Genomic DNA, 17,804 nt, shown 5'->3' on the forward strand with positions numbered 1-17,804 from the left:
AGTTATAAATGGGTTCAGCTTAATTTCTAGATATTAGATTGAATATGGTCACATTTGTAAGGTTCTAGTCTGCATCTGAATACTAATTTTGATACCAAGAGCAGTGTTACACTGCTCCCTGATGGAGGTTGGGAATTGTTTCTGTCCAACCACTGGGGATCTGCTCCATGCCTCCTCCTTCTCCACAAACTTTTCCACCCTCTCCCCTCACCTCCCAGCCCTGCTTCAGATCACTTCTGACCCAGGCCCTCTACTCTTATCACCCCAGTACCCTTACACCTCAGTAACCCCAGGATCCCCTGCCATGCATGCCTGCAGCTCTCCTCCCTTCCAGTTTCCCCTTCTTCCCATGAGATGGCCGCATAACCGTAGTCCTCTACAAACTCAAATTTATGCCTACAGAATGCTTATTTATAGACATTCTCTTTAGTTCTTTTGGGTAATTTTTAAATTAAGGGGACTAAAACCCAAATGTTTTAAGACTACTTTGATTTTGCTCCAGTTTTTTGTTCCTTTCTCATGTCTACTGCTACATATCTGCAAATCATGGACTTTTTGCTGTGTTTTGACTGTCTTTGCTCAACTGTGAAAACAGCCTTTACACGATTTATCTTGAGAAATGCTTGTCTTTTGCTGCTAGTGGAAGCCATGTGTGAGGCACCTCCACAGCACTTCTTGTCTTCCTACTCAAGCTCTCTCTATTGTGCTGTAGGTGGTTATGTCATGCTACAAGCCTTTTCCTACTTTATTGCTGAGCATAGAGGTGAGCATCTTCACCTTCATTCCTTGTAATTTCAGATGTGAAATGAGGAAATAGGATTCAATTGCCTAAGTTGAAGGCATTGAGACACTCCACGGAACATGGGACATTTGCAAGTGGGTAACAGGTATGATGCAGGACCTGTGGGAGATCTAGAGCTTTCTGGAGCCTTGCTTAGTTAGCCCATATGCTTCTCTGATACATGTTCCTGAGAAAGAAGATAGCAAAGTGGAGGACAAGAGTTTATCATTTCTGAAGTCCACCACAAATGAAAGAAACATCAGGCTGGAAGGCCAAAGTTTTACTGATATATGTAACTGTCTATGGAGGCAAAGAATGGCCATTTGTGTACTGGGGCATCAGTCCTGGGATGGGATCAGCTCTGGGAAAACACTGTCAGGGCATTCATAATAATCTCTCTTTTATGCCCATGGCAGGGGGGCTGGAACTAGATGATTTTAAGGTCCTTTCCAACCCTTACTATTCTATGATTCTATGATCTCTAATCTTTACAATGTGATGTTAATTATTACTTGAAAACAGCATTGGGCCAAATTCTAATGTCACTGGAGTGCTATAAACCTACAATAATTCTGCTTCAGCATTTGGCTTTCCTCCTGTGTGGCTGCAATCATAATGCTGACAAATAATAAGCACAGTGGAAGGAGTCAGCAACTTTGGACCAAATTGAGATTGTACACAAAGTCTGGGTAAGACTTTCACCAAGTGCACTGAAGACATGAAGTTATCACATTCCTCTCTGTAATATATATATATATATGGACTTTGGTAATCAATAACAACAATGCCGTCACGTGCCACTTACAAAGAAAATCTTGATGTTATAATAATATTGCAAAGGTGGAAAGATAGAAGCTGGTTGGCTGATGTTCTGTGGAAAGCTCAGCAGCATGCTTTATATGTTGCAAGAGATGAGAGGGACCAGCTTCTTTTTCCATTGCAAAAATGAGCTCCAACATCTTCCCACTCTGCCTAGTGCTTCTATTACGCTTTCTTTATGCTACTCCAGTCTCTGTAAGTAGAAACCTGACTTCTTGTCCTGGGTTCAGCAGTAGCAGTCATGTTTCTCCTTTGTGGTAGCTGGTGCAGTGCTGTGTTTTGACTGCTACTGCTGAACCCAGGACACTTCTATAGGGTCCTTTCAGTCCACAGACATCTCATACCTTATAATGGGTGTATTTTATTCTCTTTCAGGTCAGGCACCTCTCCCGTGCAGCTGGTAAGTGCTCTGTGAGCTGTTTTGAGTTTTGAAGCATTTTCGTCTGCTTGCTGTGTGCCACCACATCTGAACACATGATTTTTTGTCTGTCTTGCAGCAGCAGATGTTGATGCTGGTGAGACAATCAGTGACATTCCAGACATAAACTTAGGTGAGTTCATGTCTAAATTCTTGTAAAACCTGAAAAATTATGAGCAAAATAATGAATTTTTCAGTGTGGTAAAAAAGACATGGGTGGTCAGGTAGTTCATGGTAACAGGAGAAATATAATTAAGTGAACTCTGAATTACCATCCTCTGGATATAACATGTAAATCTATCCTAGTACTGTATCCCTGTGTAAACATGGGATGCAGATGTCTTTCATTTCTGAAGTTTGAACAGGATCCATGATGTAAGGCAGTATCACGCTGTATCGATTGGAAAAGCTCTAAGTTCCACTAGCATTTTTCCCCCCTTTCTATATTTTTTCTATATAATTATATAGAAGTTTTGCAAAGTGGAAAAGAGCTTACATGTTTATTGAGCTTCTGAATAAGTGGTAAGGAAATCAAATAGAAAAGATACAACAGACTTGTGGTTTAACAGGACAACACTCTACTGTCTTCCTCTATTTTTATATTTCTTGTAATACAAATTTCCATATCTCCTTTGATAATTTTGCACTGTATGATATTCTTCCTGATGCATTACTCAATATTACCATGTTCTCTAGAGCACTGTCTCATGGTATGACTGACTGATAGCAAGCAAGAGGTTATCAAACCAGACAAGGATAATGGTTTCCGCCACATTTCTGCCACCAAAAGTGCAGCCATCACTGGGTAGCAAATACTGAGTAGAAACTACTGTTACTTTTAGGCCTTTATCAGAATGAAGATGCTGGTACTTCTTTATTTTCTGTAAATGCCCAAGGACATTTATCTTGTATAAGTAAGCTCAATATGGTTTATGAGATGAAATACAGTCAATATTTAATATTTCATTTACATTATCTTTCATTAAATTACTTTTCAGCTGCTGGACTGGATCTCTTTCAGGGTGATATCTATCTCCCTGTAAGTAATTAAAAATTTTATATTTATCATTTATCCTAATTGTATTTTTTTTGTACGAATCAGCCTATATCCTTAACACAGATGCATCACCAGCTGCTAATTTCCTTTTCAGATAAAACCCTTAAATGCCCTAAGAAATGAGAGCTACAGATGGAAGTTCCCCATTCCCTATATTCTCGCTGATAACCTAGGTAATGCAAATACTTTATGCAGATTTTAGTTCCCATCCTTATCTGCACTGGTGTCACTGTGATAAAAAAACCCTGCCTTTTTCAGAACTGGTTCTCTCCCATTCAAATTCACTAATAACTAGATGGCTCCTTTATGTCAAACCCTTTTTATTTTTTTCTTCTACAGCTATCATAACAAAGCATAGTTTAATCAAATTAATTTTTCTTTTTCATTTTTCTTTCAATCATCTTTCTTTTGGTCCTACATGTATATCTGTGTGCATATTTTATCTCTTCAGAATGAATGATCTGCAGTGTGTGTTGTACTAAAGATACTCTCCTGATGCATGTTTTCCAGATCTGAATGCCAAAGGGGTAATACTCCAGGCATTTGAAATGTTCCGTCTTAAGTCTTGCGTTGATTTTAAGCCTTATGAAGGAGAGAGCACCTTCATATTCTTTACAAAAGAGAGCGGGTAAGGGTTATACCAACTTCTGTTTAGTTTTGCTGTGGAGAATCAGCCGGGAATTCATTTCACTTGACTTTAAGAGTCTGAAAGTTTAGTCTAAGTTTGTTGTCAGCAGAGAAAAAGAGGCCACCAAGCAAGCAATCTATCTTACCTTCTTACACACAAAGCTTGCAAGCAGCTGCCTCCCTCTGCTGACTGCAGAGGATATTTAGATGATGAACTTGGAATGGGTATATGGTTACTCTTTGATGAGGTGAATCTCAGCATTGCTGAGTTTTCACCAACTGCTTCCACTTTCCCGCCTAGGGTTGCTTTCCATTTCAGTGGTGGGTGAATTGACCCCCATGTACATTCTCTTAGCTTACCGAGGATGTGAATAACCAAAATTTAGGGTTTGAAATCTTTGTAAGACAGTTCAAAAAAAAAGCTGTGGAAAGCCAGTTTATTGTAGTATTGCTAGCCTCATGCAAGCAATAGTGAGTATGTTTTAGGGTTTTAGTCTGCTTTCAGAGTAGAGTATCTGTAAAATATCAAGGTCAGCATCTAACTAATGATTTATGTAACTTCTTTTATATTTAAACCTTTTGGATATTACTTTAAATCCAATGAGCAGACTGAGAACTTAAATAAATTAGAGAAAACACTACTTAACAGACAATAAAATCTTTCTCTTTCTCAGGTGTTGGTCCCTAGTGGGGGACCAGCAGACAGGACAGAGCCTCTCTATTGGGGCAGGGTGTGACTACAGAGCAATTGTGGAACATGAGGTCCTGCATGCTTTAGGATTTTATCACGAGCAGTCGAGGACGGACCGGGATGACTATGTGACGATCTGGTGGGATGAAATTATTGAAGGTGGGTTTTGACTTACAAGTCAGATTTTGTCAAGTGTGGATTCATTGCTATCTTATTTTCCCACCTAGATTTTAAGACTTTCTTAAAGTTATGATTCCAGAAGGACTGGGCCACACCGGAGACCACTGTAAATCAGTCTGTACATGTAGCGGGATTTTGCTACAACTTCTCTGGTCTTTGACCAGAGACTGTCTAAGGCCAGAAGAGAGAGGCCCTGCTTGGAAGTCAGAGGACTTTATTTCCCCTTGGCTCCAGGACTGGTCTGCTCTCTGATTTTGAGCAAATTGCTTCCCCTCCCCATGAGTCTGTTTTCTCTTGCTGTGTAATATAAGTTGTAAACTTAGTGGGATGGCGAGCTTTGAGGTGGCTTTTCTTTAATCGAAGGTCCTCTCAAAATATGAAAGATTTTTATACTCAGAGATTCAGGCTTTCCTGAAACTGGAAAGATTTACTTTGAACATGGAGAAGACTCAAAGTTATTACATCAGATGGGACACATAAACCAGAGCTCTATCCTGCTCTACTGCTGCAGGATCTTGCTTTCAGGTTTAGTATCACCAGATTCAGTGGCTTTATGAGTTTCAGTAGAGTCTCCACAGTTCCCCTGGTTCCCAGGCAGTTCGTCCTGCTGTCTCCTATGAGAACGGTTCTGTACAGCTTAATGATCACTTATTTGAAGAAGAGTGAATGGGAGTCTATAACAAAATCTGAAAGGCATGCTGGCAAAGACACCAGCTGTAAACTCTTGTTCCCAGTGGTGGTGCTTTGCAATGCCAGTAATGGCAGCAGTGCAGCAAAGGTGCCCTGCCATTGCTCGTACTCTGCATGAACAAGCTCATCTCTTCAGTCTTCAGAGTTAGGCACTCACCATCTTTGCAAATAAGTGAAAACTATATGAAAAATAGTCATCAGAAAGGAACAAGATTCAGAGAATGCTGTGTTCTTTTTTGGGTAGGTAAGAACTGATGGTATGAGCAGTTTCTGCTGACCTCTAAGAGCAGTATCTGATATTTTAAATTGTTCCAAGTTGAATGCTCTTGTGCATTACTACTTACCTTTACTCAGTAGTCTGTAATGTCTTTTGGGGTGGCTAAGCAGTAGATAGAATGGGGATATTGATTTTGCAGACCATTTTTATTGTTAGGATTAGCACTAAAACCAATTCAGGTTATTACTAACTTGATCTTATCTTGGGTCGTGGTGATGAAGATAATGATGATGTTAATAATATCTAGACTCTGACTTTTGGACCCCTTTTTTTTCTGCATACTGTAACTAACTACCTCTAAAGCAAGAAGTTTTACAATGTACTTATAATGCACTGCTGTGGGCTCCATGATGTACAGAGGTATGGAAAAGCTCTACAAAACAGTGCCAGTTCTCCATGCTTTTTTTTTTCTTCCTCCTCCGAAAGAATATGTCATTGAATCCTCCTAATGTTATCTGTGGTGTATTCAGTAGTTACAAATCTGGAATGCTAAGAAAATGATAAAGCTGATGGACTTCAGTGTGGCTCTGTCCTGGAGCTGTCCTGATATCACTACAGTCAGTTCTGTAGGTTTCCATCCTACAGAAAAGCTCATTTTCCAGTTAGGCAAGTTTGTTAAGTAGAAAACTTCTGCTATAGTCATTTGAAAGATGCCTGTTCCTCTAAAGGGGAATAAGGCTGATATGATGGTGCTCTCTGGTGTGGGGCTGTGAACATCTGTTCCCATAATTCTGATCAGCAACCCCAGATTTAACAGCATGGTAACAGGTTTTGCCATAATGAATTCTCATAAACTGCAATGCAGATAGCTGGCTGGCAAGAAGAGATCTTCTGTTCATGTTGCCGTTGACAGAAAATCTAATAAGCCTGATAGACTTCAGAGAAAACCCACAGGACAGCCTAATGAAAATGCCACCTTGAAGTATGGTTTATTTCTCTTAAAAACACATAGAAGTTACCTTTTGCCTGGTAATGATCATTACACAAGCCTGTGCTCTGCCAAGATACTTTCCCCAGCTATTAAAAGTGATAGCACTCAATCAGCAAGATTCTCACTCTTTTAGATAAAAGATGTGATTCAAGTACCTGTAAGAAAACAATCACAAGTTCTTATACAATCTCAGACCTTGGACTGAAGACCTTTGCACACAGAATGGACTTGCAGAAGGGAAGGGCAGTCTTTACACAGAGAAGCTGTAATTATCCACCAGTCCAGTCATGTGCTCTTTGTTCTTGGAGAAAGTCTCTTTATACTTCATACCAAAGTATGTGAAGTGGCTCACTTTCTTTGTCCTAGCAGACATCTTCATAATGAAAAACTTTTCCTAAGGAGAAATTACTTGACCAAGAAACCATGAGAAACATGTTTCTAAAAGACATTTCAATAAAACTATCATGGCAATATTGTCAATCTAGGATAAAAGCATCCCGCCACCTCCATTGCTAATGTGTTCTTTGCTTCAAACAAGAACAGAACCTGGAGCCATTCCAGGAGTGTCATACTTGTCTCCTTAATGATTGGAGGGCTCCAGGGCCTCTCCTTGTCCATATGTGATCTAATATTTGCATCAATATTCACAGGCTCTAGATTGGAGCACGTTAATCCTTAAATTCAATTCCTTAGAATGCTTACTATCAGACAGTCTAATCTGACCTCCTGTATATCCCATTCTTTACAGAACATTGATATTTGATTTTGAACTTACTGAAGACACATATAAGAGTGAGAATTGCAATCTAAAGACACTGCTTTGTCGTCCAAATGACTACATAAGCAAATCTTTCTAAATTTGAATATTTCATTGTAAAGTAACTGCTTTTGTATGTATAAATTCTGCTTCATAAAACTGTATCCAAGGGGTCATGCAAAAGCCATTTTCTTTCCAATTTCTCTAAGCATGAAGCACTTTTCTGTTCTTTTACCAGACAGAGAGCACAATTTTGTGAAGTACGAGGACAGCTCCATCACTGACCTGAACACCCCGTATGACTACGAATCATTGATGCACTATCAACCATTTTCATTTAACAAAAATGAAAGCATCCCCACGATCACAGCAAAGATACCAGAATTCGATAATGTAATTGGACAACGTCTAGACTTCAGTGCCATTGACCTGGAAAGACTGAATCGCATGTATAACTGCAGTAAGTCGTAATGCAACCATGGCAAACTGTTTCTTTGTTGGTACTTGAGCCTGGCTGGTTCACCTCCCTTATATCTCTGAAATGACAAAAACTTTTCTCGGATGCTTGTGGGGAAGTATGGGAGAGGACCTGTGGTGTAAAGACCGAAACAGTTTATTCCTTCCTCACCCCTCTCTTTAGCTCTGCTACTTTCATTACTTTTGTAAAAGTTTGATTACTCAATGAAAGTCAATCCATTCACATCTTTTCTTCTGTGTTGCTCCTAGGGGTTCAGATGTGTAGTTGTGTTCTGCTCATGTTTGGGCAGCTTCATTGTGGTTTTTTTGACATGAATGCAACTATACTTCTTCCTTTTGTTACTGATGTTTGGTTTTTATTAGATTATTTTGCACCTGAGATGGGCTAAGTCTAGAGTACGACACTGTCTAGTTGGTTGCTAAGCTGGTTGAAGATGTTATCACCACATGTTATTATTAGTGAGAGTTATTGTCCCCATGATCTGTCAACAGAAGCATCAATTTGTAGGCAAACTCAGCTGGACTGGTCCAAGGTAACTGAGTGGACTTTGCTTGAAGTGGAAGAACAGTGCTTGTACTCACCAAGCAGACAAGTAAGCCATGCAGAACCATAACCTCCAGCTGAGGAATGGTTGAATACACCAGCACTGTTCACGAAGTGACTTGTTTATCCAAGGCTTGCAAGCAGGCACAAAGACAGCCACCAGAACTCACTGTGTTTCAGCTGCCGCATGGGAGTTTAACCTTCTGCAAAGTGGTCAACTCTTGTTACCTTTATGCAGGCAATCCCTCCAGGAATCATATCTGTCCTCTTTTGAGTCTTTGGGCTTGCCTGTGCTGTCGGTTGTCTTTTTTACTGGATGTCTATACTGCTTTAAACAAAACACCCTAAAATTGGAGCAGAAATTGTAATGAAATACTACTTTTAAAGTAACTGAGTGTGCATTTTTTTTCAGCTTCAACTCACACTTTTTTGGACCAGTGTTCTTTTGAGATTGAAAATATCTGTGGCATGATTCAGGGCACCAAAGATGATTTAGACTGGGTACATCAGCAGAGCAGTGCTGCATGGCAGGATGACCACACACTTTCTGGGCATTGTAGAGGTAAGCTAAACAGAATGCTTTCCCGTGGAGAAGGGGTTAGCTGGAGTAATGGTCCTTTGTGTATGTCTGTACTGGTATGGTGTGTTTTAAATACAGCATCTTTAAAATCTTTTCTGAACCTGTTATTGCAGTCAACTCTTGAGAAAACCCAGCATCGGCTACTCTGAAAACAGAGGAGTATAGGACCATATTTAAGATACTACCTAGCAAACAGCCGAGTTGTAGCATTTCTAGTTAAGCAACAAGCCCTTTTCCTTTTCACATGTCTTGGCCATGTGTCAGTTTATGGTTGCACTTCTGCTCTTGTTAATCTTTTTCAACATAGTGGAATGTTTTCCACACCAGTAGGATAAAGTGGAACAAAGAACGATCTTAACTAAAGGCCTTTTAAATATAACCTGGAAAAGGATTTACTGCAACTTCCCAAGTCTGAGTAAGAGTTGGGTTACTGAATAAAACGGCCCTCATAGCCACCCATAAAAGTTCTGTTTGCTCTGTTTGCAAAGCGAATGAAAAATTAAGCTTGAGAAGTGCTGGTTCTGGAGGTAGAAGAGAGTTACAAAGTATTTTATGATAGAAGTTTAAGGATAATTTTCTTTCTCATACAGTAATTTTTCTGGTCTTCAGAGGAAGAAAAAGGTAGAGCCAGCCAAAGTCACAGCTGCAGCATACTGGCTTACAACAGAGAATAAAGATTAAATCCCAATAGGCAATTCTGAAAAGCAAGGGCCTTATTTGTCATTATTTAGACAGGGTAAACTACTACAGGCTCAAAAAAATAGTTCCTTTTCTGGTAAATTTTGCCTAATTACAAAGTGGGGGAATCCTGGCCTAAAGCAGGTGAGGACTTGGCATAGGTTGCTCAGAGAAGTTGTGGCTGCCCCATCCCTGGCAGTGTTCAAGTCCAGGTTGGATGGGGGTTGGAGCAACCTGGTCTGGTGGAAGGTGTCCCTGTCCCTGGCAGGGGGTTGGAACTGGATGAGGTTTATGGTCCCTTCCAACCCAAACTGTTCCACGATTCTATAATATGTTCACGTGATACCAAGATAAGATATGTGTGCAAACACTCAATCTCTTGTAAATGTCAGGATAAAAGTAGACCCTTGAAATTTAAAGTAAGAACACTTCAGAAAAGGTTAGTGGGAAATTAAACTAGAGGGGCAATAACTCTTAAATATTTTCCTCAAAATGAGTTTTGAAATGTCCTTGGGCAAGCTGTAAAAAAGATCTTCATGTGCAAGTTCAGAAGAGTGCTAGTTTTGTACCCAGGCCATTTTTATTGCCTTATCACTGATAAGAAGTTATCTTACTCTTTACAAGATAATATAGCATACGATCTCCAAGACCTTATCTTTAGATTATCTTGAGTATAAATCAAATAAAAAAAAAATACATCTACTAATTACTTGCAGTCAGCACTGAACACTTTGTCTTACATCTCTGACATTCCTGAGACATCCAACCAGACCAACTAATGCAACATTGACATAAGCTGCCAGCCATATGGTAAACTACTAGTCCTGTTCTTATCCTGGTCTGTTTTGGAGGTTATCACATACTATTTCCTCTACTATTCATGTTAAGTACTACACTTATGCCTACTAAAAGAGTGGAGTTGAAATGGTAAATTTGCTCCATGCAGCCACAGGAAATCTGGAGATGGTAACACCATGCTTTCTTTGCAGATGCTGGCTATTTCATGTACTTCAGCACCAGCTCTGGCAAGGCAGATGAGGTGGCAATCCTGGAGTCTCGAATCCTTTATCCAAAGAGAACTCAGCAGTGCCTCCAGTTCTTCTATAAGACCACAGGAAGCCTTTCTGACAAGCTGATCATCTGGCTTAAAGAGGATGATGGCACTGGAAATGTTCGCAAGTTGAGGAAAATTCAAACCTTTCAAGGTAATTGTGGTAATATGAGGAATATCTATAGTATTAGAGATGGGAGGGAAGCGTTGCCTTACTGAGTCCATGAATGAAGTGGATTGGCACAGGAATCAAAATATTTTCCTAAAGCTACTAGCATAACTTGCAGTTGGCTATGGATTTTGGCATTCTGTAAGGGCTTTTAGCAATGAAACTATGGGTTGTAATAATGTAATTTAGATGCTCGACAGCAGAAGTCACAATGTTCTTAATAATGTTACACTTAGTGACTGAGATGGACCCAAACTCTGCTAGAGATCTGTTGACTAGATCTCCACTGGCTATATTATCTAACAGTGAGCTGGTCAGATGTAAATACCTGTGCTCATCTGTATTCATTAAGAATCCCAGCTTGATTTTTGCATGGTTGGAAATATAAAAACATATGTAATTCTGGAAATCTGAACTGAGTTCCCACTTCAGGTGATTTTGCTAAATGGGACAAATTCAGCCATGGCACTGTGCCTTTCTTGTGTCAAAACCCAAGACCTGTGATAACCTGCCTGTATCAACCTGCAGCAGTTTGCAGGGAAGCGTAAGTCCCTGGGAAAGTGGCAACAGCAGTTAAGTCTAACACACTGGGTCTTATCCACTTGTTATGACTCGGCCCTTAGCCTGTTCCCTTTACATTAGAGACTGACATTCACTGATGTTTGAAGAGTTCCTAATACAATGTCTCCAAAGCATTTAGATGGTAAGGCAATGTGAATACATAATAATCACAATACCAGCTTAAGATCTCTAGCCGTCAGGACTCTGCGAGAGGTCCAGTTGTCCAAAAATGCAGTTGGAATGGGTGGCTAGGGGTAAGCCGTTTCATCGTAGCTCTAATCATGCTGATGGCAATGTTTTACTTTCCTTTTACCAAAGCGGATGATGACTATAACTGGAAAATTGCCCATGTAACCCTCAATGCTCAGAAGAAGTTCCGTTACCTCTTCCAAGGAGTAAAGGGCAACCCTAGCTCTTCATCTGGTGGGATTGCTATCGACGATGTCATGCTGACAGAGACTCCTTGTCCCACAGCTGTGTGGATCATTCGGAATTTCAGCCAATTCCTTGAAAACACATCAAGTGATGTTATTCAAAGCCCCAGGTTTTATAGCCCTGAGGGTTATGGTTTTGGCATAAGTTTGCATCCCCACTCCAGAATCAGTGGCTACAGTCGTATTGCCTTTCACTTGTGCAGTGGAGAGAACGATGGTGTTCTGGAGTGGCCAGCTCTGAACCGCCAAGCTGTACTCACAGTGCTGGACCAGGACCCTGACGTCCTGAAAAGGATGTCCTCAAGCAGAAGCTTCACCACAAGAGCAGATGATGTTAGCTCAGGTAAGTGATGTCTGCCTGGAAGAATGATGAAAATGAAAGCCAAGGAACTTGAGTCAGAGGATTGAACATAGGACTGAAAAGCTGAGCAACTTTGGCTGTATTTCCCAATCTGGGACACTTTCTTGCATATAACTCAGAATTCCTGTCTGTGAAAGATCAACTAATGTGAAAAATGACACCTAGGAGGTTGGTGTTATTATAAACTGTCCCTGGGATATCTGAGTTTGAATCTAAATACAGAGTTCTAAGAGCTGGCAATTCCCATCCTACCTGTGTTTTGCCCATTATGGTAGGTGACATATCACCACAGGATGGTGTAGTGACAGCAGGGTGCTGTATTCCATTATTAAATCAGCAATAATTTAAGTTAAAACTGCGTTTTGGAGACTTGGCTAATTTGAACATACATGCTCTGAATTCACAGCATTCACGTTGTAGCTGTATTTAATAAAAAAATATCTGTGAGATCAGTCTGCAGCACCTGAAGCCTGTCTTGCTTGGCTGGGTGTAGGCTGCTTTTTCCAGTGGAAGCTTAGTACACACCTTTTCAGTAGGAGCTTTTAAGCCTTAGGTGTGAATATGTTTAACAGAACCATAACAGTGAACAAGATCTGGTGAACAGTAAGGAATGCCCTTACACAGAAGGGAGCTCTTTCTTAGGTGACAATGAGGAGGTAACTTGTGTTTGGTTAGTCCTTAAGGAAAGGGGAGTTGTGGAATTTCAATGCCCTCATATGGACTAAGAGTCTTAATGCAGACCATATCTGACGATCTGCTGGCACCCATAATTTGTCAGTCCTCTGTGATTTGTTTGGGTATTTCAGATTTGAATTTGATTTTACAGCAGAAGTCCCATTTAACACTGTAATGCAGAAATAAAGGCATGTCACACTTCCAGCTGCAAACTTTGTGGCTCTTATTCATCACTTATATTCTCTTTGCAGATGATAATGAAACCTCAATATGGGAGAAACCATCAATTGTTGGGAATTTTGATGTGTCATGCAATTGCTATAGAAGTGTGTCCCTGGGGTGGAATAGCTTCATATCCCACAGACAGTTAAGACGGAGAAGCTTTCTGAAAAATGATGACCTAATTATTTTTGCGGAATTTAATGGTAAAGACCCTCTTCCTGGTTCTTCTTACAAAAGCAAATTGGTGATCCTTTTCTCTTCTCATACATCCAAGTAACTATTGCCACTTGAATTGTTGTCTCTTCTAATGGGCATCAACTTTTAAAAGCATTTCTGTGTCTTAGTTTCAGGTGGGTGATGATGATTAAAGTGACTATGAGTTCAGAGGAATCTAAGTGGCAATAAGTTACTGAAGGTTAACTTCTGAGACAGCTTTAAGTACCCTAACCAGTAGCTGTGTCCATTTCTAAGCATTGAACATAATGAAAGGCCATCTCTATTGTTCATATTTTCAAACAGCCATACTTGGCATAATTTTTTGAAATACAGAATACCACTGATTTACCTAACTATTATTTTCTACTTTGTGTTTTGAATACGAAGAACTTGCTGTGGTATTGCAGGAGCTCTGTATGGCAAGAGCTCTGTAAAGGAAAAATGGAGAAGTACCCTCTAGTCCACAAAGCAGCCTGTAAGCCCCTGGTATGAAGAATACTACATAAAGCATCACTCCTGTCTGATGTCTGTCTCCTCTTTTTCCTTTTTTAAAAGACCTAAGTCACCTCAATAACACTGAAGTTCCTGTTGAACCTGCACAAACTGCCTTCAGGAAAGGTCTCATTCTTGAAAGGCAGAAGAGAGCAGCTCAGGACATACAGCCCATTGAAGACCAGCTGCCTTATCTGCAAGACCCGTGTGACCCAAACCCTTGTCAGAATGATGGAGTCTGTGTGAATGTGAAAGGAAGACCAAGCTGCAGGTACCACAGACCTCTTCCCTGCTTGCCTTGACTTGCCCACCCCTCTGGGAGCGGGGGGGGGAAGTAGGTGGGGTTGGAGTTCAGTGAGCAAGCCGCTGTGTTGTTCTGGGTTGCCGGCTGGGTTTAAACCACTACAATTCTTATGCAAATGATGCAGCTATTAAGTAAGTATTCAGAGCTACGCATTTCAGAGGTCTAAGCCACTAGGTTTTCAAGGAACAGTAGGAGCAAAACACGTTACTGCAGTGACCAGTTTTAACTAACAACCATGAGGGGAGGCAAAGAAACCCCATTCTCTGGTGCTTCCAGGGTATGTAGGTAGCTTCCAGATAAGGTGGGGATGTTGTGACATGAACCCCTCTGATGGGAACTGCCCACTGAGTGTGGGATACTGAGTGTGAGGTCCTTGGTGTGGACCTATAGGGCAGGACAACACTCCTGTTCCATATTAATCTGTACTTGATTTTCCCAGGTGTCCATCAGGACAAGCCTTCTTCTTCACGGGTGAGAGATGTCAGTCATGGCAGGTCCATGGGAACATCCTGGGACTGACAGTTGGTGGAATTGCTGGAACCATTGTCTTAACCATCGTCCTCATTTCTGTGATGGTGAGAAGATAAAAAGCTGCAGGAGGATAAATCACAGCCTGGTATTAATCCATAGTTCATGAGACATTGGGTTTCAGTGAAAAATTTTGAATACAGCTTGTCGAAAACCAGTCAGTGTATGTATGTGTGTATGTATGATGTAACCAAATAGCTGTTTACACTGTAAGACTTCACAGTTAAAAAAAATAACGTAGAACTGTTGTCTAATGAAAGTTCATACACTGCCTTCCTTGTGTATTCTTTGCATGTTTCTTTTTTTCTTCATCCAATAGCAAGCAGTCCAACAATGCTGAGAGTCCATGCATTTACTCTCAACAACAGTTCAAACTTAAATACTGGTAGAACCTCTCAAAACAAAAAGTCACACAGAAGCACGTATGTTAAGATTCTACAATTGTTTACAGAAATTGCTCAAGAAGTCCATTTTGGGAATGGATGAAAGGTGCCATGGCCACAGGTGAAGTGCAGTTTTTGGGAACTCCTGGAGCTCAAATGAAAGTAATCACCATGGGTAAACTGCAAATACTGCACTCAGCCCATAAGCTACAAGCTTAGGAAAAATCAGGTGCTAAGCACGGGAGTCTTCGGTGGTTCCTCTCTCCAGTGAGCCTGCGTTATAATTAACTTGTACACTTCCTGGGATCAGTCACTGTAGGATGTAGCTGACAGCATCTCTTGGCTCTCAAACATCACATCTAATAAAGGCAGCTTTGTCACAATTATTGGAGCAGAATATTGAAAGAATGACTCTCTAAGGCTCTGAAAATCTATATTTAGGCTCCTTAAATAGACCTGTACTGAAGTTGCTCAGAAGCATTGATTAACTGTAGTTTCTAGCATGAGACCTTGTTTAATCTGTACTTCTGAATACAGGTCAGTTCCAGGAAGGCCTCCTAACTCTAACCCCTTGGGAGAAGGACTATAATAAGCCTGGCTTGCCATCTAAAATCACTCTGAGAAGTGGCTTTTGGAAATTCTAGATGAGATTTTTATTCTTGTATGAAGGAAAAGATCTGCTTTGTGTGCAAACACAAACAGTAGCTGAAGTGTTGGTCATTTTTGCTTGAGGCCAAAGCATGTGTAGCTCTTTATTTCCTGTTGAAACTTGCATTTAGGGCATTCATTTTCCTAACAGCAAAGAGCTGTTTCCAACTGTCCCTTGCTTAACAAACAGCACTTGCATGAGAACTGGGAATTCCGCTGTTAGAGAACAAATCCCTTTCTTTCTAACTTCCACCCACAGGCTTTCAGTGCAGAACCTCAGTCCTGCTTGTGTACCCCAGGCCTGTATGGGTGATGGAGCTGCATTACAGCCCTGCAACCCTGGCATGGGTTTGAAGCTGCTGATGCTTTGCTTGCCTTACCCACCTATTTTACCTCACAGCATTGAACTGGAACCAACAGTGGTCCAAGGTAATGGAGACTGGAGATCTGGATCATAGGGAATGCAGACACCACATGCTCTTAGCTTCTGCAAAAGACCCCTGTAACCTACAGAAGATCCTTTGGAGCCACCAGGTGTCATCAGCATTGCTTGCAGCTCTTGGCCACAGGAGAGAGATGTGAAAGGCACAGCTCAGACTGCCTGAGCTTTGAAGCGAGGGTGTCTTTGCCAGCTCCCAGCCCTAAACTTAGCCTGTCCCCTAGGAGGAGCTGTCTCAGCAGTACTTCTCAGGCAAGGTGCCTGTCCTCTCTCTTTTGGGTTTTCTCATCAGCAATGGCATCACTCAAAGGTGTGAACCTGCCCTCGTTCACTTAGCCAGGGCAAAACGGGGTCTGCAGCCCAGGCTTCATGGGGCAAAAGGGGTAGAGAAGACTTCCACAGTGATTTCTATGGCATTTCAGACTTCAGCTTAAAGACTCAGCCGCTTGCAAACAACCGCATGTATCTCTGCTCCTGACCCCACTGCCAGATCTGCTGCTGCAAGACTCTTTCTAACACTTCAGCGCATCACAGTGAGACGGCTCTTGCGTGGCTGTTCCTTGCCCAAGGATGGGACTGGAAGTAGACGGTTCTCAGGGACACATATTTACTTTGTTGTTAACACGACACCTCACCTGCCCAGGACGGCTAGCTGCTGCAAACACGCAGTTAAACAGGGGCTCTCAGTGCAGGGCTGACTGGCCACCACTGCTGCAGGCTAAATGATTTGGGCAATGCTTCCAGCAGTGCTGGACCGTGGGCAACCAGGAGCCTCTCCTGAGATCGCTGCTTAGAGTGAAGTGATTGCTGCTGCCAAACAGCATGTGGAAAAAATCCTACAAGCTCTCATTTGCCCCACACACTGGTTTATCTTCCATCTGCAGCCGTGGGAGATGGACTGCTGCCCAAGGAAGGGAGGGAGCTGCCTGGCCTGCCTGCAGCACAGTGTACAATGCCGACAAGAAGTCAGCAGTGTCACCCCGTGCAATGCACACGCCCTTTTCAAGGAGATGGCAGCTGGGCAGAGATAACACCCAGATCACACAATTCTCTAACACTTTCCTGTTAGAAAGCCAGGGTAAAGCACAGGATACAGCTGATGTGGTGCACCCAGACTGCGGGCAGGACAGGCAGGTGAGCAGGGACCGGCCAACCATGATGCCAACACTGCCTTTCACACACAGCTCTTCTTTCCTTTGTGCAGCAGCTCTATCCCCTTCCCTTGGGGCTGATTTTTGCTTCCCAGTTCAATTAACAAAGGGAAGCCTCCTTCCTGCCTGACAAAAAGCCCCAAACCTAATGGGCTGAGATGTGCACTGTTTGTTACCCTGCAAAGGGAGGAACGATCCAAGAAGAGATTGCAGAAGGATTAGCACTACTTATACCAAGGAAAAAGCTAAAAAGAATTTGGAAAGAGTGTTAAAGTGTTAGAAGAAATTATCCTGGATTTTGTGTAGGTTGTTTTGTACATTTTACCCTGGTTTTCTAACAGGAAAGTACTAAGGCAATGACACGGTCCATGTGTGAATCTGCCTGTCAGCCCCATGTCATCTCAATGGCATGGAATCCTGTTAGTTGTTGAGAATCAACTTGACCTTTCCAAAATGCAGCTGTTTCCTGGACATGTTTCCTGGGACAGTGTAAGGAGTGCATATGCTGGCCAGACTGCTGAGCCATCAAAACATCAGAGATCAGAACATAATTGGTTTCATGGCCCAAACAAAAGGTATCTGAACTGCACACCTGTAAACCCCAGTTCTGAGTCACATTGATTTTCACTGTCCACTCTAGTGTGATTAAAATGGTCCTGGGCT

The 17,804-nt window shown here is 41.6% G+C and overlaps 1 protein-coding gene across 1 annotated transcript; it reads left to right on the forward strand.

Moving 5' to 3' along the window:
• The first annotated feature begins 1,554 nt into the window (after positions 1 to 1,554).
• MEP1A (meprin A subunit alpha) lies at positions 1,555 to 14,666 on the forward strand. Its single transcript, XM_057427678.1, has 14 exons — positions 1,555 to 1,795; positions 1,976 to 2,000; positions 2,098 to 2,151; positions 3,017 to 3,057; positions 3,170 to 3,248; positions 3,586 to 3,703; positions 4,377 to 4,552; positions 7,467 to 7,688; positions 8,662 to 8,811; positions 10,497 to 10,712; positions 11,607 to 12,065; positions 13,010 to 13,183; positions 13,752 to 13,959; positions 14,432 to 14,666. Exons 1-14 carry the CDS (start codon positions 1,727 to 1,729, stop codon positions 14,577 to 14,579), a joined length of 2,139 nt encoding a protein of 712 aa, XP_057283661.1. The 5' UTR covers positions 1,555 to 1,726; the 3' UTR covers positions 14,580 to 14,666.
• The last annotated feature ends 3,138 nt before the right edge of the window (positions 14,667 to 17,804 follow it).

This window comes from Pezoporus wallicus, unplaced genomic scaffold, assembly GCF_028554395.1.
Source record: "Pezoporus wallicus isolate ANWC-B61680 ecotype Strahan unplaced genomic scaffold, APGP_CSIRO_Pwel_v1 contig_6464, whole genome shotgun sequence".
Taxonomy (NCBI): domain Eukaryota; kingdom Metazoa; phylum Chordata; class Aves; order Psittaciformes; family Psittacidae; genus Pezoporus; species Pezoporus wallicus.